This window comes from Dermacentor andersoni, chromosome 5 (assembly GCF_023375885.2).
Source record: "Dermacentor andersoni chromosome 5, qqDerAnde1_hic_scaffold, whole genome shotgun sequence".
Classification (NCBI taxonomy): Eukaryota; Metazoa; Arthropoda; class Arachnida; order Ixodida; family Ixodidae; genus Dermacentor; species Dermacentor andersoni.
The window spans coordinates 202,341,997-202,363,187 of NC_092818.1; the positions used below are offsets into that span (position 1 = coordinate 202,341,997).

General features: G+C 47.2%; 1 protein-coding gene across 1 annotated transcript in view; it reads left to right on the top strand.

The window, feature by feature from the left end:
* The window catches only part of LOC126532371 (uncharacterized), a 79,471-nt gene that overhangs the window by 48,457 nt on the left and 9,823 nt on the right, over positions 1-21,191 (top strand). The window contains exon 2 of the mRNA XM_050180095.3: positions 15,443-15,750. Within this exon, the coding sequence (XP_050036052.1) occupies positions 15,443-15,750 (308 nt within the window). The remainder of the gene's footprint in view (positions 1-15,442; positions 15,751-21,191) is intronic.

Below are 21,191 nucleotides of genomic sequence, written 5' to 3' on the forward strand. Positions count from 1 at the left end.
TGCCTTGCCATTGTTGTGTTACGCTGACGTCATTATCTTGCATACTCGAGCATCAATAGCGCAACTGGATCGCCACCGCGTGCCTCATATGCTGCAAAAGAAGGACGCAACATCGAGTTTCAGAGCCTATCTGGCCAATGCTAGACACGTTGCACAAGGGGAGTGCGGCAAAAAACGAGACCCGCTACAAGCGGAAGAATGATCTACTTTATTCTTCTTCGAGTGCCTTGACGCTTCTTTGTGATTCGCCTCGTAGATGATTCTGAACAGCTTCGGGCCCATGTGCACGATACGCCGTTCCTTTTCTGTAGGGGACGTGATTTTCAGAGAAGAAACAGGCCGTCGCTGGACGAGTCCTTGAGTCGTCAAGAGAGAGACGAGCGTGGTTTGTCGGTAGCGTTGTCGCACTTTTAAAGGAGGCACCAGTGTGGTAGTTAGCATACAAAATTCTCGTTGTTGACTACGTGTCGACCGTTGCTATTTTTTTATTTTTTTTGCTCTCCTTAGCTTTCGCTGCTTCTTACGCGTGGCTGCTTGCGAAGAAGCGTGCTGCTGCTCCTGCAATTCTGCTGCGCTGGCCCGTTTCGTACGCTGGCCCACTCCTGCAGCGCCTACTTGAAGACCAGTTGCTTGAGTGTCAGCGATCCCTCCGGCGGAGCTCCTTTTCCCTAGTTATAGCGAAATGCCCGCTGACGCCTTCTGGGCCTTCTTCAGACTTGTCACCGGTGTGCATTGCCGCGAAACCCTCTTGTCTAGCGTCTAGTCTATGTACCATCGGCACCGTACACGACACTGTCGAGATTATTTTCGCGATCACTGAGCTCTCAGCTGCTTGTCTTATATGCTGCGCAGTCTCTCTTTGCTCTTTTTTTTTTCTTTTTTTTTTTTTGCTACATCCTTTGCCGGCCTCGGGAAGTTTCCGTTGTTACAGTGGTCACTGGTTTTTCCATTCTGCATTCTATCTTGCGTCTCAATTTCATCGTTTCTTTTTTTCCCGCATTGAACTTCCACTACCATAAGGGTCCAGGCGCTTTGTCAGTTTTGAATATTTTGTAAACCGAACGCAGTAACCAGTCGTTAAACACTCCATATAACGAAATAGATTTATTCTAAATGCCCCAATAACCGAAGTAGTACGTATTCCTGACCGCAGTGCATGCACTTTATACCGGATTATTCCAAGTACAGTGCCAGCGAGCTCCGATTTGTACGAAGTGGTAGGTCCGAACGGCCGGGTCCGCTCGGTGCAGCTAGCGCAATGACGCTTTGCGTTTTTTCGTACCAATCTGGCGAAGCAAATACGTGTAGCACTGTGAAGCTCACTCCGTCACGTGGCTGCATGCAGCTCCTATAGGAAGTAGCTGCATCGCTTGACGATAACGAGGCAGCTGTTCGCGAGTGCCAGCAGAATTTTGCCAACATCGCGTCGCCACTATCCGGTGTAGTGTGGTGTCAAAACATGCGCTTTCAGCTACAGCTCCTGCACCGTCTGAGTGCGCATCCCGCGATACTACGACTCTTCTAAAGCCCCATCACATCTAACAATATGCCGCTTACACAAAAGCCGGACTTCGTTGTATAGTATTATTAAACAAATTTTGTTTGCGGACCACAGTTAGTACGAATGACCGTCAGGCTATAGTTGAGGAAGCCTTGCATTCTGACTGTGGTACATAGTGAATGTTAACAGCGCAAAAAGGAAGGGAAAGGGATGGAAAGGCAGACTAATGCACTCATTACTACGCCCAATGTGATAAGGCATCTATCACAAACCTCACGGCTTCCTGCCTTGTCGTGCTAAGAACGTCTGCTTCATAAAAACGCGCCTCACGTCCCCACGTGTTTCACATTGAGCTGTCAAACGAGACTGCGCGTCAGTCTGAGTGTTGCTCTTGTGTTATCTGCACTGATGATCTGCGCGTCTTCTGCTCTGGACAATATAAACTTTCACGCACATTAGAGGCATTCATTAATTCATTCAAAATACCCTTAAAGGCCCTCTGGAGGAGAGCATTACATGGTGGGGGGGGGGGGACACGTGAACATATTTTTATAGCAATTTGGTAGAAAACCGCAACAAACGCGACCATATACGCAAACACGACTCTGCAGTAAAATCAAAGTTCGGATGAAATGAAATTAGCACATAATTAGAACAAATCAGAAAATTGAAGCACCTATAATTCAGAATACATCAAAGGCACTCAAAAGAGAATAATTTGAAACAATAACAGAAGGATAACAAAGGTACCAGGAGATTACAATAGAGAAGACAGCTAAAAATAATACATTTTCACATTGCACAGAGACGTGCGCACAATTTGTTGACATTTACGGGGGTGTGCTTCAGTAGCAATGCTTGACGGTACGTTGTTCCAGTCAGATATCGTTCTGGGTGTGAATGTCTGTGCGCAAAGAGCTGAGTGACGCACCGGGCGCTTGACTTTAATAAAAGGGCGACCTCGGCGAGGAAAAAGCACGAAGGGTGACTAAAGGAAGTCAGTCATGCAAAGGCTCGTTATGATAAAGTTTATGAAAGAGCAACAGGCCCGCGTGTTTCCGTCGTAGTGATAGGGGATCCGATTCGGCACGACCTTTTAAAGATGAAACACTATAGTACGGGGAATAATCTGAAAACATAAAACGAGGAGCACGGCTTTGCAAGGATTCAAAGTTACGTACGATGTAGTCCTGGTTCGGATCCCAAATGACATATTCAATTTCAGGTGTGATTAATGCAGTATGCGCGAGTTTTTCTAAGTGTGAAGGCGCTTGCCTTAGTCTGTGTTTGATTAGTCCAAACGTGCGGTTAGCAGATGCAAGAGTGACGTTAATGTGATGACGCCATGTTAGACGAGTTTTAAAATTGATTCTTAAGTATTCCTACGTGGTAGTAAACTCAACAGTATTATTATGAAGAGAGTATGACGTTGGAATGCGAGACGAGGAGCATGTAAATGACATGCATTTAGTTTTATTTTTTAGGGTCATTTGCCAATCTGAACACCATGTATTCGATGCGTTTAGGTCTGATTGCAGTGCTTCATGGTCAGTGTCAGTAGAAATTTTACGGTAGGTAACGCAATCATCGGCGAACAGTCTTACTCGGGACGACATGCAGTTAGGCAAATCATTAATATAGATTAGAAAAAACAAAGGACCAATCGCGCTCTCTTGTGGAACACCGGTCGTTATTGGAATGAAGGAGGAGTGGTAGTTATTAATACTTGTGAATTGAGTCCGATACGACAAGAAATCTTTTATCCATGCAATGGCTTCTGCGTGAATGTTAAGTATTTTAGTTTCAGTAGTAGCCTGTGGTGAGGAACACGGTCAAAAGCTCTTGAAAAATCTGCGAAGATGCCATCAACTTGGTTGCGAGCATCAATCCATGAAGGCAAGTCATTAGTAAATCCAGCTAACTGCCCATCACATGAATATCCCTTAAGAAAGCCGTGCTGATATTTAAAGAATATGTTATTTTCTTCTAGGTATGTTATGATTTGCGAATGTACGACATGTTCAAGTAGTTTGCAGACGGTACTAGTTAACTAAATGGGTCGGTAGTTTAGTGCTGATGAGCGATCGCCAGATTAAAAAATTGGTATCGCTTTGGCTGTCCTCCAATCATTAGAAATTTGGCCTGATGACAAAGTTTGCAAAAAAAGAGCACACAAGATTCCCGAACTGCCTTGTGATGTACCTTTGAGTAACTTGTTGTTGAATCCAAAGTGATCAGACGCGGATGATACCTTACGATGATTAAGTAATGATGTTGTATACTACGTGTGCAGTAAAGTGTGAACTACAGTCTGCCTTCGGACGCACTTTCGGAAAAGGAGATGCAGTATCCGGTCACTGACTGTATTTCTCTTTTCACAGATGCTCATATGGCATTATTATTGTGTGTGTGTCACGTGATTTTCATACTCAGTCTTAGTTGTGAATAAGCACTTGTCTTCTTTCTTGCCATTGTTCATTTTTTTGCGCTCTGAGCATTCGTTACGATGGGAAAACAACCCGTCAACTTGCTGCATTACTGAATACGGCAGCCTAGCGCAAAGCGGTGGACAAACACTCACAGCAATGCAACAAAACGGCAAAGCAAACAAGGACGGGCGCTGCAGTCTAGTGCCGTATCGGCGAAGAAGCAGCGGAAGCGAATGGAAGGAGGCTCAGTTCCGCGTTCGTTGGAGCAAGGACGACAGTGGGAAGGAAAAGACGGCGGAGAAGGAATATGTAGATTTTTTTTATTTTCCTCTCGCCCAACGAGGCGCGGCCGGAAGAAAGAGCAAGCGGCGGGCAGTTTCTATACACGTACGTACATGACCAATACACCCCTGGTGAAGGAAGTTGCACTTCCGAATCTCTTAACAAAATAAGCAGTAGCTGTTCGGCAATGCTTGATCCTGCCATCTGTTTTAAGTTTCAACTACAAGCTGAGCTATCAAACCTCTCTCCACACTATATGTATATATAATGTTACACGCCTTTCTATCCTTTACCTTCCTACTACAGTCCCCATTCCTTGCCCCTGGCTTCGTTTGAGAGGAAGCTTAAATGCAGATCTGAGTTCCCTTTCAAATACATGTAAAACGCAGAAATCCTTTCGTGAGACAATCGCTCGGCCGATCCGAATGAAATTTGATGCATTTGAGAGAGAAAGAAAAATTCTAACTGCCGTGAGCAGGATTTTGATTTAGCACCTCACAATTTTACGAATATCGCTGACAATCGGTAAGCTTAAAAAAAACTCAAGCACAAAGTTTATGAATCGGGGACGTAATATCAGTTCTGTAATAAATATGCATTACTCATAAAGCGGACAAGACTAACATACGAGTTTACACCTGACGTACAGTCGCTAGACTGCTTGTAGTGGTATGCTTGACGTCTGCTTTGTGCATGCCACAAACTGGGGTATGCTTGATAGCGGTGCATTAATGAGTGCAGTATACGAATTGTGACATCGTTATTACAATTACAATCCGCTTGCCAAAGTCGGAAGATTTAAACGTCTTTTATTTTTCTCCTTTTAAATACAACCAACCTCATCAAATTTGGCACAGTGGTCGCCGAGAAAAACGAGTTCCCAAACCTTTAGAAAGGAGCCGCACTCAACTAGTCCTCATTGTCCGCCTTCAAGAGGCTGGGTCGGCAGCACCGGCGATTGGCGGCACGTCGATTCTTCAGCTCGGACGGAACCTGTCGCATTTCTTTCTTTCTTGCTTCGCCAGGACCGGCCCACACATTCTGCTAACCCGTTGGCGCCAAGGCGTGACCGATTTACGCAACGGAAAAATACCCTCCACAGCCGCACGCGTCGGTTCTGCGCTGTCAGATGAAAGGCGCCACATATGCCTTCGAGTGTTCGTTATTACACTCCAACTCTATCCGTTATTCGTCTTTTTCACTGAGGCACATGCATATAAAAAAAAAAAAATAGGTAGCACAAGCGCGCTCTATCGTACCCTTCGCAGCCTCCCGTCACTGTTCTCATTATATTGCACACAAAAGCCCGGCTCGTGCAGGCGTTTACTGCACGACACCGTCCTTGGACTACAACGGTTGCGCTTTCTCCCTTGCGCGCTGAAGCTCGTAGTCGAGGGAGGTGCCTGCTAACCGCGATTTTGCCGTCGTTCGCAACGTGAGCAGACGGAGAAGTGAAGCCGATAGAAGAGGAGGCCATTCTCGATTCGACTAAGCGTTAACAACTGAAGCACTCGTACTGTTCGTCAGAGACCGCGTATCGCAGGCGGACTTTACCGGAAGGACAGTGCAGATGAATATCTTGGCCACCTGTTAGCGACTATTATTTGCTGTACTCACGGATACAGTTAGGTCGTTACTAGGATGCTCGCTCCCTTGAGTTGGTGCTGTGCTTGCTTAGAATGAATCATGAACAAGAGAAGAAAGGTAACCGTTAGCTTTGGCAGTATTGAATAACTGTTTTCACGACGTATTAATATTTTTGTGAAACGTCTTGTGGCTTTAAAGGGGCCCTGAAAAACTTACACTTTAATAGCGGCAGCGCATGACGCATCTGAGCGTCGCCGCGTGGCCCGTGGGCTCCGTTTTGAAAGCGATCTGCGATGTCCAAGCGCGCCGAAGGTTCATAGCATCGTGTGCGCTGTGTTCTTGCCGCTTAGTCTGCGTTCAAGCGAGAGGCAGCACGATTCGCTCGCCGCTGCTGTCGCTTTTCCTCGCGCCAGTGTTTTGACAGCGAGTGTCAGCGGTCATCGAGCAAGGTGCGTTCATGATCGCCTGTCCGCGCGTCACACCACGCTTTGTCAGTAAACGAATGCCTACAAGTTTATGCGGCGGATGAAACTACTGTCCTTGCCTGGTATAGCTGTACAATCAATGCTCCGCCTTTCGGGAAAAACCGTAACTTCCTTATCGAAGTCAAGAAATGCATTTGAAGTTAACGTAGACTAGACCTGAGAAATACTTTGCAGAAAAAAGTACTTGAATGCGTTCAGCCGAAGTGGAGCTATTGGAAATAAAAGATCACCTTTGATCGCCTTCACGGTGCTCCCGCTCCTTCAATGTCTTGCACTGCGAAAGCTACGGCGGGCATGCCCACAGCGTTCAGCCATTTGACTCTGCATGTCCACACAGACTGTGGCGCCCACGACGCTGCTGTCCTCGGCGAGCGGGCTCGTCGTGCGCATGCGCAGCGTTTGCTTAGCGCAAGGCAGGGCTGCAGTGCGGCGACGGATAATAGCTTCTGGAAGGATTTTGAAGCGCTGTTAAGATTTCAATACGAATGGATGTCTGGCAAGGCGTCTAGCCCGGAGTGAGCGCACGTGACCTCAAAGTTCGTCTGGTTCGAAGCTGGTTGAGTGTTCAAAACTAATCAAAATTACCGACACCCAAAGGCTGTCACAGCGATAAGCAGGGTGGCAAAAGTTTAATTACTACGTGGGCAGCCAAGGCCCAGCAATAGCAAATAGTCGGCTTCTTCCGGAAGTACGTTATTCTTATAAAAAATCGAAAGCAGATTTTCGCTTACTTCAGCCTCTTTATTAAGCTGCTTCAGCGAATATACACAGTACCAATGGAAAGAGGCGGACTGATCCAAACAGCTGCTTGATTGATATCAGCTATCAGCCAATAGCAACCGTCTATGGAAATCTTGCATGTGACGACATCTTGCAAGCACACGACGCTCTGCACACGACTGCAGATTTTGGCTGAGATGTTCACAGCAGCATATGCTATCCGCGTACTGCGTTTTTTCACCAAGCTTGAGGGGTGCTTAAGGACATCCCTTGAACAGACAGCTGGGCGAATTCAGTTTATGAACAGCAGTTCACAGTTTTATCTATTTCCGAAGGTTGCGACTGTTCCGGCTTTCCAATTATGTCGTTCCGCGTTATGCTCGGACGGGCAACAAACCAAATCGAGCTATCATATGTGTTCGCAGACACTGAAAAACCGGAATATGTGGTTTGAAAAGATTAGTTTACAGAAAGAAACGTCGTCATTATTTTTATTTTTTAAATTTATTTACATAGCCTAAGGGCCCCTAGGGGCATCACATATGGGGGGATTTGCACAATCCGAATTTGCATCACATACAACAGAAAAGAGAAAGGCACGCACAGAAAAGCGGCACACAGTAAAGTTGCAAAAGGGAGAAAGAACATCACGGGCAATGCAACATTCGGCTTGGCATAACACAATTCGATAATTATGTACTCTGCTAACATGGAACTCTTACATGAATCGAGTCATAGTCTTTACATTCAAATTACTGCGCTGTTCTTGGTTCAAGATGGGCAAGTAGGGCTTTCTCGAAAGAAGCAGTTTCCCGTATTGTCAAAACGCTTTCCGGTAACGCGTTCCATTCTTTAATTGATAACAAAAGAGGGAAGTTTGATATTTTACTGTTTTTGCGAAAATGGGTGATTCCTTGTGTATGTGATCGGTACGTGTGGAAACATGATGCGCAGGAACAATGCGTGTAGCCGCGAATCCAGAGTCACCAAAATATACAGAGTGGAAAAAAGACAAACGTAAAAAACTTGCATCTAGTGTAAAGGTTTAAAAGATTAAGTGTGCCCTTTAAAAGGGAAACGCTAGCGTATGTTGAGTAAGAAGATGAAATAAACTTAGCAGCCTTTTTCTGAACTGATTCCAGGCGTTTTGGAAGACTAGCGTTATTTGGATGCCATATGATTGATGCATACTCTACAGAAGACCTTATCAGGGATGTGTATGCATGCATTGTCGTTTCCGAGTTTGCGAGTCATAGTCGGTGCTTAAGAGGCCTAGCTTTTCAAAGGCTTCTTTGGTGACATAATCTACGTGTTTGTCCCAAGCTAAGTCAGATGTGAAAAATACACCCAAATATTTAAAACACTCAACCTGTTCGATCAGAGTACTGTCAATCGTATAAAAATTACGGGGCGTGTTAGTGAGCGTGGAAAAAGAAACGTGTTTCGTTTTCCCTGTATTAATTTCCATCTGCCATAGATAGCACTATTCGGTCAGCTTGACTAGGTCGGCTTGCAAAGCATTTATATCATGTTGAGAAGCTATTGCGTAAAATTACACAATCGTCTGCAAAGAGTCTTATCATCATCATCATCATCGGCCTGGTTACGCCCACTGCAGGGCGAATGCGTCTCCCATACTTCTCCAACTACCCCGGTCATGTACTAATTGTGGCCATGTTGTCCCTGCAAACTTCTTAATCTCATCTGCCCACCTAACTTTCTGCCGCCCCCTGCTACGCTTCCCGTCCCTTGGAATCCAGTCCGTAACCCTTAATGACCATCGGTTATCTTCCCTTCTCATTACATGTCCTGCCCATGCCCATTTCTTTTTCTTGATTTCAACTAAGATGTCATTACCTCGCGTTTGTTCCCTCACCCAATCTGCTCTTTTCTTATCCCTTAATGTTACACCCATCATTCTTCTTTCCATAGCTCGTTGCGTCGTCCTCAACTTAAGTAGAACCCTTTTGGTAAACCTCCAGGTTTCTGTCCCGTACATCAGTACAGGTAAGACACAGCTGTTATATACTTTTCTGTTGAGGGATAATGACAACCTGCTGGTCATGATCTGAGAATGCCTGCCAAACGCACCCCAGCCCATTCTTATTCTTTTGATTATTTCCGTCTCATGATACGGATCCGCGGTCACTGCCTGCCCTAAGTAGATGTACTCCCTTATCACTTCCAGCGCCTCGCTACCTATCGTAAACTGCTGTTCTCTTCTGAGACTGTTAAACATTACTTTCGATGGGGGCGAAATACGAAAACACCCGTGTACTTAGATTTAGGTGCACGTTAAAGAACCCCAGGTGGTCCAAATTTCCGGAGTCCTCCACTACGGTGTGCCTCATAATCAGAAAGTGGTTTTGTCACGTAAAACCCCATAATGTAATTTTTTAAACATAACTTTAGTTTTTTGCACATTAATTTTTCGACACACCCTTCTGCTTTGCTTCCCCAGGTCAGTGTGCATGCATTGCAATTGGTCCCCTGAGTTACTAAGCAAGGCACTATCATCAGCGAATCGCAAGTTATTAAGCTATTCTCCATTAACTCTTATCCCGAATTCTTCCCAATCCAGGTCTCTGAATACCTCCTGAAAACACGCTGTGAATAGCATTGGAGAGATCGTATCTCCCTGTCTGACGCCTTTCTTTATTGGGATTTTGTTGCTTTCTTTATGGAGGACTACGGTGGCTCTGGAGCACCTATATATATCTTTAAGTATTTTTACATACGGCTCGTCTACACCCTGATTCCGTAATGCCTCCATGACTGCTGAGGTTTCGACAGAATCAGACGCTTTCTCGTAATCAATGAAAGCTGTATATAACGCTTGGTTACATTCCGCACACTTCTCTATCACCTGATTGATAGTGTGAATATGTCTATTGTTGAGTATCCTTTACGGAATCGTGCCTGGTCCTTTGGTTGACAGAAGTCGAAGGTGTTCCTGATTCTACTTGCGATTACCTTAGTAAATACTTTGTAGGCAACGGACAGTAAACTGATCGGTCTATAATCTTTCAAGTCTGTGGCGTCCCCTTTCTTATGAATTAAGATTATGTTGGCGTTCTTCCAAGATACCGGTATGCTCGAGGTCATGAGGTATTGCGTATACAGGGTGGCTAGCTTTTCTAGAACAATCTGCCCACCATCCTTCAACAAATCTGCTGTTACCTGATCCTCCCCAGCTGCCTTCCCCCTTTGCATAGCTCCCAAGGCTTTCCTTACTTCTTCCGGCGTTACCTGTGGGATTTCAAATTTTTCTAGACTATTCTCTCTTCCATTATCGTAGTGGGTGCCACTGGTACTGTATAAATCTCTATAGAACTCCTCAACCACTTGAACTATCTCATCCATATTAGTAATGATATTGGCGGCTTTGTCCCTTAACGTATACATCTGATTCTTGCCTATTCCTAGTTTCTTCTTCACTGCTTTTAGGCTTCTTCCGTTCCTGAGAGCACGCTAAATTCTATCCATATTATACTTCCTTATGTCAGCTGTCTTACGCTTGTTGATTAACTTGGAAAGTTCGGCCAGTTCTATTCTAGTTGCAGGGTTAGAGGCTTGCATACATTGGCGTTTCTTGATCAGATCTTTCGTCTCCTGTGATAGCTTACTTGTATCCTGTCTAACTGAGTTACCACCGACTTCTATTGCACACTCCTTAATGATGCCCATAATATTGTCGTTCATTGCTTCAACACTACGGTCATCTTCCTGAGTTAAAGCTGAATACCTGTTCTGTAGCTTGATCCGGAATTCCTCTATTTTCCCTCTTACCGCTAACTCATTGATCGGCTTCTTATGTACCCGTTTCTTCCGTTCTTAGAGTTGAGCCAATATTACTCATGATATCATTAATATGAATTAAAGGAAGAAGGGGACCCAGCACAGATCCCTGCGGTACCCCGGACAAGACCGACCTGGTACTTGACCGCCATTCATTAATTATTACACGCTGTTAACGGTTAGATAAGAAATCTTTAATCCACGTAGTGATCTTATGGTTTAACTGAAGTTTGCAGACTTTGGTTATTAATCGTTTATGGGGTACCCTGTCGAAGGCTTTCGCAAAATCAATAACAATGGCATTGGTCTACTGTAAAGCATGAATGGAAGAATGGAAGTCAGATAATAATTCGAAAAGCTGCGTTTGACAGGACTTGTATCTAAAACCATGCTGATTTTCAAAGAATAGTTGATTCCTATTAATGTGGTTGACGACGTTGACCGCCCGCTCCCTCACATGAGACAAGAACAAAAAATTCGCCAGAGACACTTAAGACTGCTTATGTGTGGGAATGCGAAAGCATTATATACCCTTTATAGGACTCGGAACGTCATGAATGCGCTCATTTTATACACTGATGGCGTGGCGCCACTTCCTCCCCGTTGACTGCGCCGTTACGTGCTCAATGACGCACGCACTAAGCCACACCTTTAGTCAGCCAGATGGCTGCGACGTGACGTGTGCAATCAGACACGCGCTAGGCCACACCTTTAGTCAGCCAGATGGCTGCGACGTGAGGTGCACTATCAGGCACGCACTAGGCCACACCTTTAGTGAGCCAGATGGCTGCGCCGTGAGGTGCACTATCAGGCACGCACTAGGCCACACCTTTAGTCAGCCAGATGACTGCGCCGTGACGTGTACAATCAGGCACGCACTAGGCCACACCTTTAGTCAGCCAGATGGCTGCGACGTGACGTGTACAATCAGGCATGCACTAGGCCACACCTTTAGACAGCCAGATGACTGCGACGTGACTTGCACAATCAGGCACGCACTAGGCCACACCTTTAGTCAGCCAGATGTCTGCGCCGTGACGTGTACAATCAGGCACGCACTAGGCCACACCTTTAGACAGCCAGATGACTGCGACGTGACGTGCACAATCAGGCATGCACTAGGCCACACCTTTAGTCAGCCAGATGGCTGCGACGTGAGGTGCACTATCAGGCACGCACTAGGCCACACCTTTAGTCAGCCAGATGACTGCGCCGTGACGTTATTAGATTCGTCGGACGGTCCTACCGCTGTCGACCAGATGTAGGAGTCGTCGGACTATCTCGCCGCTGCCACCATTTGAAGGAGATGAAGGTCGTAGCTGTAGAGATGAACTTGGGACGACAGGGCTAGGCGAGCAGGTTTTAATTGCAGGATTTACATTTAAAACAGGACATACATTGGCAGACTAGCGCGACTCCCATATGGAGCCCGCAAAACTAACATACAGCAAACAGTTTACGAGCACACAGCTCACTAGTACATTTCTAGTATGACAGAGCACTCAGCTCCCGACAACGAGCACGACACGAGCACACCCTAGCAGCCGGCAAACGCTGCTTATAAGCTCTCCGCTTGACGTCATAGTTCGACGTCATCGTTCGGCGGGGACGGAGCAGGAATGGTCGGGAAGGTTCGTCCAAGCATTGTAAACTTGCCGCCGCCCCGCACTAAGGCTCCGGAGTCAACGACCGAGGGCTTCGTAGAACTGTGCTCCGTCTCGGGTGGCGCGGCGGAGTACCACATGCCTGAGCTGACCGCGCGCCACGTGGCTGCCGGTCATCCGCAGTTCTCGGTACCGCCCAGCTTTCAGTGCCGACGTCAGAGGGCTTCGTAGAACTGCTTTGTCCCGGGTGGCTCGGCCAAGTACCAATTTCCTGAGCTGATCGCGCGCCACGTGGCCGCCGGCCGTTCGCAGTTCTCGGAATGGATCCCTGTCTGGTGGGCTTGGAACACGTGCAGCGGGCTGAAAGCTGGCCCGTACGGCCATTCTTAACAACGTGTACAATCAGGCACGCACTAGGCCACACCTTCAGCCAGCCAGATGACTGCGACGTGACGTGTACAATCAGGCATGCACTAGGCCACACCTTTAGATAGCCAGACGGCTGCGACGTGAGGTGCACTATCGGGCACGCACTAGGCCACACCTTTAGTCAGCCAGATGACTGCGCCGTGACGTGTACAATGAGGCACGCACTAGGCCACACCTTTAGCCAGTCAGATTATTGCGACGTGACGTGTACAATCAGGCACGCACTAGGCCACATCTTTAGTCAGCCAGATGGCTGCGACGTGACGTGTACAATCAGGCACGCACTAGGCCACATCATTACGGCTCATTCACACCGGCGATTGACAGTGGTCACGCGACCAAGTTGGTCGCGAAGCGACCAGTCGCAAATAGTCGCAAACGGTCGCTTTTCTCGAAAAGCGACCATATTGGGCCAGTCGATCTCTGCGCGATTTTTCAGTCGCGCGACCGTGGTCGCAAAACTGATAAACCCATCAGCGGCGCACTGGAAGTGATCTTTCATGTGTCTACATCCGGCCTCCTCCCGCGTCGCAACAAATTCAACGTAGATTCCGAGAGTTCTCGCTGAGAACGATAATCTCCGGGATTGCAACTTGCGGGTCGCGCTCAGCCGGGCTTGCCGGTGTGAACATCGCCTTCGGTCGCTTTTCGATCGCGAGTCGCAAATGGTCGCGCGACCTGCTCAAGTCGCCGGTGTGAATGAGCCATTAGTCAACCAGAACCGTGGAGCCGCTGTGGCGTCAGGTGAGCGTGCTCGTCTCTCAGTCCGGAGGCGCGGGCTTGATTCCCACCCAAACCTATATGTACAAACTTTTTCTTTCAAAGCCATTAACTTAGTTTACAGCAACCTACCTGAGAAATTTGACGTCAATCTGAGCATTTGACGCGTTTTTACTCTTTGCGCCATCGGCCATTTTCGGTGCTATCTTTTGGTCACGGCGGCTACGACGGATTTTCGCGTCGTGTGGTTATATAACGATTTCACATTAATACCTGCCGCGCTTGAAAGCCTTTTAGACTCACTACTTGGTGGCATAATTCGAGAGGATGTCAACGTCCGTCACACCGTGTGGGGTGGAACACAGTCATCCTTGAGGAAGACCTTTAGGGGGGAAGACTTTTTAAACATCGCAGTCTGTGTTCTCGATAATCACCGAGCATTTAATGAACTATCGTATTCAGCATGCTTGGGCTAGTCATTCTTCTCGTCTGATCTAAGAGTCTTGAATACAATGGCCCACAGATATCGAGTCTCATGGAAGTGACTATTGGCCTAGTAATGTCATGATAAAATACAACGCGGCGGGGCGAAGAGCAATCGGACGCACACAAATCAGGAACTGGAAACTATTCAGAAGGGAATAGGCTTGATTATGTGGGTTATTCATCGTAATGCAAGCAACATAGCGCAGTAAGGATGCGGGAGAAGTTTTGTACTTCGTCCTTACTGCGCTATGTTACTTGTAATCTATTCAACAATTCCATACTATTAATCTGCAGAAAAAATACCTGATGTCCTATAGCAAGAACTGACGTCCTGGAGTGACTAGATTCTAACATTTTCTTTTAAACCCAAGAAATCTAATTAAAGTACGTGCAGTGGTTGCCGAGAAAAGCGATTTCTCCGTTTCCATGTAAACATCGAAATTCCGATTTTCCACAATGACGGAGAAAAGAGTTAGATGACAAAAAAATTTGTGAGTGCTTAATTTCATTGGCTTCTAGAAAACTGAAAGCAAATGAAAGGAGCATTTCCGCGATAAATGAAACCCAAATTCAAGCCAAGCCCGATCAGCCACTTACATCGGAGGTCTATGTTAAAGCTAGCATGCGAGATACGAAATCATCCGGCCCTGGTGAAAAAATAACATTCAAGCCCTACAGCCATACAGCTACACAACTTGTTATATAGGGCGTCCAGCGATCTCTACAGTAAAAAACGTGAGCGTTTCTGATTTCCTCATCCAGTTGGCGAAGAAATGTGTGCTGAACGCATACTATAGACACTTAGCATATTACTACAACTTCTCCTCCAGGGGCTCCCGTGCGTGCAAATCTTTGGTATTCACTGTTCGGTCAAATGCACGTTGAATCAGAAGTTTTCCACCTTGTTCAATCTTGTAATGCGCCATACACTGCAGGCACCCGCCGTTGCTGCTTAGTGGCTGTGGTGTTGGGCTGCTAACCACGAGGTCGCGCGATCGAATCCCGGCCACGGCGGCCATATTTTGATGGTGGCGAAATGCGAAAACACACGTGTACTTAGATTTAGGCGCACGTTAAAGAACCCAGGTGGTCTAAATTTCTGGACTACCCCACTACGGCGTGCCTCACTATCAGATCGTGGTTTTGACACGTAAAACCCCAAATTTTAATAATAATATTTTTTTTTTATAAATTAACACTGCAGGCGTGAGATTCGATAGGTGCTTTCGGTGAAATGAAGCTTCACTGATGGAAACGATTGCGAATAACGATCCTACACTGTTTTTTTTTTTCTCGCAGTACCAGCCATATAGCCATATAATGGTTTATGCCCGTTGGGTGGTCGCGCGATCTTAACATCCGCGGACCAATTCAGCGTCGCTTCTTTTCCTCCCCTTGCAGCAGCTGCTGTTGGTGGCCACGCTCGCCTGGTGCCTGGTGGCGCCCGCTCACACGGGCATCATCCTGACGGGAGTGGCGCCGGGATACGAGCCCGAGCAGCCCAGCTTCATGTACACAAACTTCGGCGTCGTGTTCGGCACGCGCGAGCTGCAGAAGCAGTACCAGTTCAACTCGGCCACCGACGAGATCAACCACCATCACACCGACATCGTCGGCACGCGGGGTCGCATCCGCGAGAACGTGACTCCGTACCAAGGGGATCCCAACCGCAGGCCCACGCATACCGTCGACCACAGCAGGAAGAAGAAGTGAGCACCGCCCGCGTGAGTAGCGCGGGCCCGGCGCGACAGCTACGGCGGACAAACTAATTGCTCACGCTCCCGAAAGACTCGACGCAGAGCGACGTAGACCACTAAAAGATGCACCGAGCATTTCGACAAACGCGGGGACAAGGGCTCGTTCTGTTGATCCTCCCTCGAAACTCGGATCGAGACAAAATGAAATTGGCTGTTGGATGCGCACCCCAAACGTTATTCCGATACGATCGAATTCTTTCCGATCAACCCAACTGATTGGACAACCAGCGCCCTGCACAACCTGTTTTATGTGCGTGTTAACGCTGTGAGAGAGGCCCGTGCCGAAGCCTATTGCACTCAGCTTTTTTTTTTTTTTTTTTACGTTTGTGGAGGTGAGCATGCTCTCGAAGCACTCTTGTTCGCCGTAGCATCGCGGCACGTTGCACCGAGTATACTGCAGTGTAGTCCCCCCCTGCGTGTGACGTGCGACAAGCGTAAAATTCACATCTCGTAAGGCATACGAAACAAAATTTTTGTGCGCCGTTGGTGTCAAACTTGCATTTCGACCGCCTCCGGAAAGGACGACTCGGTTTGCGCTCGTGACGCTCGATCCCGCGCCAACGCAAGAGCCACGATGGTGCATCAGCCACGCCCTTCTCGCGGCATTACGCCAACGCTTACGAATTCGGGCAATAAATCCTGGAACTTTTTCGCACCTCTGTTCACGTCACTCAGGATCATTACCATTCACGCTTAGCACATGTTGTATTGAACTAATCAGTACTAGGAAAGCGCCCTTGTATGTAACCTGCGCGACGTGACGTCACGCCCATTACGACGAATCGGAGCGGTCGCCATGGGCGAGGAGAGAAAAATTTGAGAGCAGAGAGTGACATCTGAACATCTGATATCACAAATTGTAAAGACGTTAGAAAACTTTAACTGGCGTAATTAATATATTTTGCCCCGAATGGAAAACTTTCTCATTCTGTTATGTAATCTTCCTGAAGCAGGTAGATAAACATCGCCGAATAGCCACTGGGCATTTTTACAGGTGTAATTTTACTGCGTGACTCCAATTGGAACCACCGAAAAACACAATTTCGTCGCACTTGAATGGGTGATACGAAATGGTCTGATCTTGAACAGTTTTCTTGCACCTCTAAGCGTAGCAACGTCGTTGTTCTACATTTACTTATTTGTCCGTGAACTGCTGCAGCGAGCTAAGGCTGATGATTTTGGGTATGTTGTTAATGCATCGAGTGCAATTTACTGCTTGTTGCTGATGCATTGCATCCATAATCTACCTCGAATACAGGAGCGATCAAATTTGGCCGTCATCATTGTCATTTTTCAGAGTATGGAACTTCTCTCATTCTATCCTCCTCGTAAGGGACTCCAAGTGCATGTTTGAAACGCGACCTCTAGATAAATGCAAAACCGTGGGTTTTCACCACCTTCTCAAAAAACGTAGCTGGCTAAGACATAAAAAAAACTACAACAGCTACAATACTCTAGACTCATGTGAAAAAAATGTTGCGCTGTAGACAGACAAGGACGTAAGGAAGGAAACAGAATGAGCGCTCTTCCCTACGTCGTGGTCTATTTTGTAGCAGTATATTTTTCGACATGAATCAATACCATCTTGCCAAGTTTTCTCTTCTTATTGTTACGCTTGAGTTTACAGTGACCCTTTCAAACATGTTCAGCAGACATGGCAAATGACCCTGTATGTCTCAATACATCCAATTTCAGTCTTGCTAATTCTGAAAGTTTGTTTGAGACACTTGGTGGCGTTGTTTCTAACATAAACTTCTGTTTTTATGGCGCAATAAACACCACTATCAGCAACAAATAGCATCAGAATTTTTTTTCTTAGGTGTAATTAGTTGAGAGTGCGATGCAGTGCGTGTACTTGTGAAAGTCCAACATAGCGAAGTTCTTGATGAAAACTGACAGCCACCTCAAAATCCTTACGTGACTTGAATGCGATAGCAGTATGGCCTCTCTAAGTTATCACTTTAAATTAAAACTCTCGTTAATCCACTTGCATCATCATCATCATCATCAGCCTGGCTACGCCCACTGCAGGGCAAAGGCCTCTCCCATACTTCTCCAACTACCCCGGTCATGTGCTAATTTGGCCGTGTTGTCCCTGTAAACTTTTTAATCTCATCCACCCACGTAACTTTCTGCCGCCCCCTGCTACGCTTCCCTTCTCTTCGAATCCAGTCCGTAACCCTTAATGACCATCGGTTATCTTCCTTCCTCATTCCCTGTCCTGCCATTGCCCCCATTTCTTTTTCTTGATTTCACCTAAGATGTCCTCAATTCGCGTTTGTTCCCTCACTCAATCTGCTCTTTTCTTATCCCTTAACGTTACACCCATCATTATTCTTTCCATAGCTCGTTGCGTCGTCCTCAATTTAAGTAGAACTATGGTGTTGGGCTGCTGAGCACGAGGTCGCGGGATCGAATCCCGGCCACGGCGGCCGCATTTCGATGGGGGCGAAATGCGAAAACACCCGTGTACTTAGATTTAGGTGCACGTTAAAGAACCACAGGTGGTCCAAATTTCTGCAGTCCCCCACTACGGCGTGCCTCATAATTAGAAAGTGGTTTTGGCACGTAAAACCCCATAATTAAAAAAAAAAAACATTAAGTAGAACCCTTTTCGTAAGCCTCCAGGTTTCTGCCCCGTACGTGAGTACTGGTAAGACACAGCTGTTATACGCTTTTCTTTTGAGAGATAATGGCAACCTGCTGTTCACGATCTGAGAATGCCTGCCAAACGCACCCCAGCCCATTCTTATTCTTCTGATTATTTCAGTCTCACGATCCGGATCCGCGGTCACTACCTGCCCTAAGTAGATGTATTCCCTTACCACTTGCAGTGCCTCGCTACATATCGTAAACTGCTGTTCTCTTCCAAGACTGTTAAACATTACTTTAGTTTTCTGCAGATTAATCTTTAGACCCACCCTTTGCCTATCCAGGTCAGTGAGCATTGTTGGATCGGGAGGACAATACCAATTGCTGTCCCCCAGATTTTGGACCTTGCCGTTGTCACGTCACGTCACGTTCAAACGTCACGTTCGTTTTGCGCAGCGCACAATATTGTGCGCTGCGCGAACGAGACAATATTAGAGAGTTTTAGCCCAGCGGGTTTACGGCCAGCGGAGCGGAGCGGGCGAGCGGGGACGCGACTGCGCATGCGCACAACGCTGAGGCGGCCAGCGGTTTACGGAGCAGCGTTTACGCCCGCTGGAAAGCACTTCCCAGCGGAGGGTATACGCAGCGCGCGAGCGTGCGTAAGCGCGCGCGGGCGTGTATGGGAAATTCAAGATGGCAGCCGCGAACATGAACGCCGGCAGTTCTGCATCGACGACGGCGACTGCGGCGCTGACCCGTACATTAGTACTCAGTACATTATTAACAAATAATGTACAGAGAACATGTAATATATCTTTATTCAACATTTCTTGCATTATAAAAGCAAGCGTAATTCAAATTTATTTCTCAGTAACTCCTATTCGGACCACTAGGTGGGGCAGCAGAGCGCCTCGCTCTAGGGTGCCTCGATGTCCTCCTCGCCCGCCGCTCCGGAGCGGCGGAGGACATCGAGGCACCCTACCTCGCTCTTTACCCCGCTCGAGCGGGTGAGTGATCCGCCGGGCTAAAATTCTTTTTTCGCGAGCCGCTCCGCTGGCGCAACGGTGGAGACCGCGAGCGGAGCGAAACGTAAACCCGCTGAGCTAAAAGTCTCTAATAGCTAGCGCGCGACGCTGTCAACGGAAGTGCGCAGCGCCGAAAAAAAAATGCGAGGAAAAAAAATTAATGCAGGGCCTGTGACGTATGCGTCACGCGATCCCCGAGGTTCGGTATGGGAGAACGCAGGGAAGGAATTTCGCTTGCGGAGACTAGACGGGGCGAGTGGAGAGAGCGTCTTGCTTGGCAGTGGAGCCCGCCTGCTGAAACCATGGGTTCGCGGCACTGAAATATTTCAGCTATTAATTAGCCGATTTGAAAAATTTTGGGGGGAGAACGCTCCCTAGAGTACATGTAACAACTAGCAGCGTATGGCCAAGATTTGCTGTTGGGCCTGCTGAGGGGCCCTTTAGCGACAATTTACGTTAATGGTCTTCCAGAATCGCTGTTGATTATTTCGGAACTTATCTGGCAATGTGGTTGAAAAGAAAAACCGTTTAGCCTTTTGAGATACCGCTGCGAACGTTTTATCTGCATCATGATATTTGGCCCATGCGCATGGGTTGTTTGACTGTTTCGCCAACCGTAATAATATTTATTCTTGTTACTGAGGCGTTTGAGTGACGCGTTGAACCAGGGGATGACGATTTTTGTATAACGGTAATGGTGGGAATGTGCTTCGCAACTAACTCTTGCATTTTGTTTTTAACGAGGGACCAATGACACTCAACAGAGCGCCGCAAGAAGTCTGTAAAGAACCAATAGCAGAATGTTGTTAGTTCTTCATTGATGGCCTCGTAATTTCCTTTCTCGTAGAGCGTGATAGATTCCTTATTTTTTTTTCTGATGTGATAACTTGAGATGCACTGTGGCGTGGATTACTGCGTGATCACTTAGGCCAGTTAAATGTGTAAGTGGTGATATGCTATCTGCATGCGAAGTTAGGATTAGTATGTTTTGGGGCCAAGCTCTTCTCGGAGGAAGAGGCCTACCAACGCCCGGATTGGGGAAAGGCGAGGGGGCCAGGAAGACGGAGACGTTAAAAATTATGCAGATCACACGCAGTGTAGGAATCGATCTAAGCGAAGTTTTCCGTGCTGGAAACTTTAATTGACGATAATTAACGATGATGTTGACGGCTAAAGCTTAATTTCTTCAACGCTTAGTCTAACACAAGAGTGGTGAATTTATGTTAAACGTTACCTTGCGTGCGCCGCTGCTGTTTGCCTGCGTAGTGCACAGGACACACAGGAAGAGGTGTTTGCTTTAGGAGTTGTTCGGCAGACTCATAACCTCTGGGATGGTAGACTATTGTCATTGCCGCACATGGCACATCGCATTGTGGCAGAAGTATTAAACTTCGATTATGGGGCTGTACGTGGCAAAACCACACTGGGATTATGAGGCACGCCGTAGTGGCGGACTCCTGATTAATTTTGACACCGTCATGTTCTTCAACGTGTCCGGAATCTAAGCGCAATTGCCTTTTCTGTTTCGCCGCCGTCGAAATGCGGCTGGCGCGGTTGGGATCAAATGCGCGACCTCGAGCAATGCCGTAGCCGCAAAGCTACCGCGGCGGGCACAGAAGTGTTGATTTGCCGGTCGACCGCTTCCGCAGTGTCGCCTGGACCTTGCGGTGCGCTTAAATTAATGCGGCTCTGCATCTCCACGCCCGTTTGTCGGCTTGACATAATTGCATGGAATTACTTTTTCAGAAATAGCAGCAAGGTATCGTACCGTGCCTT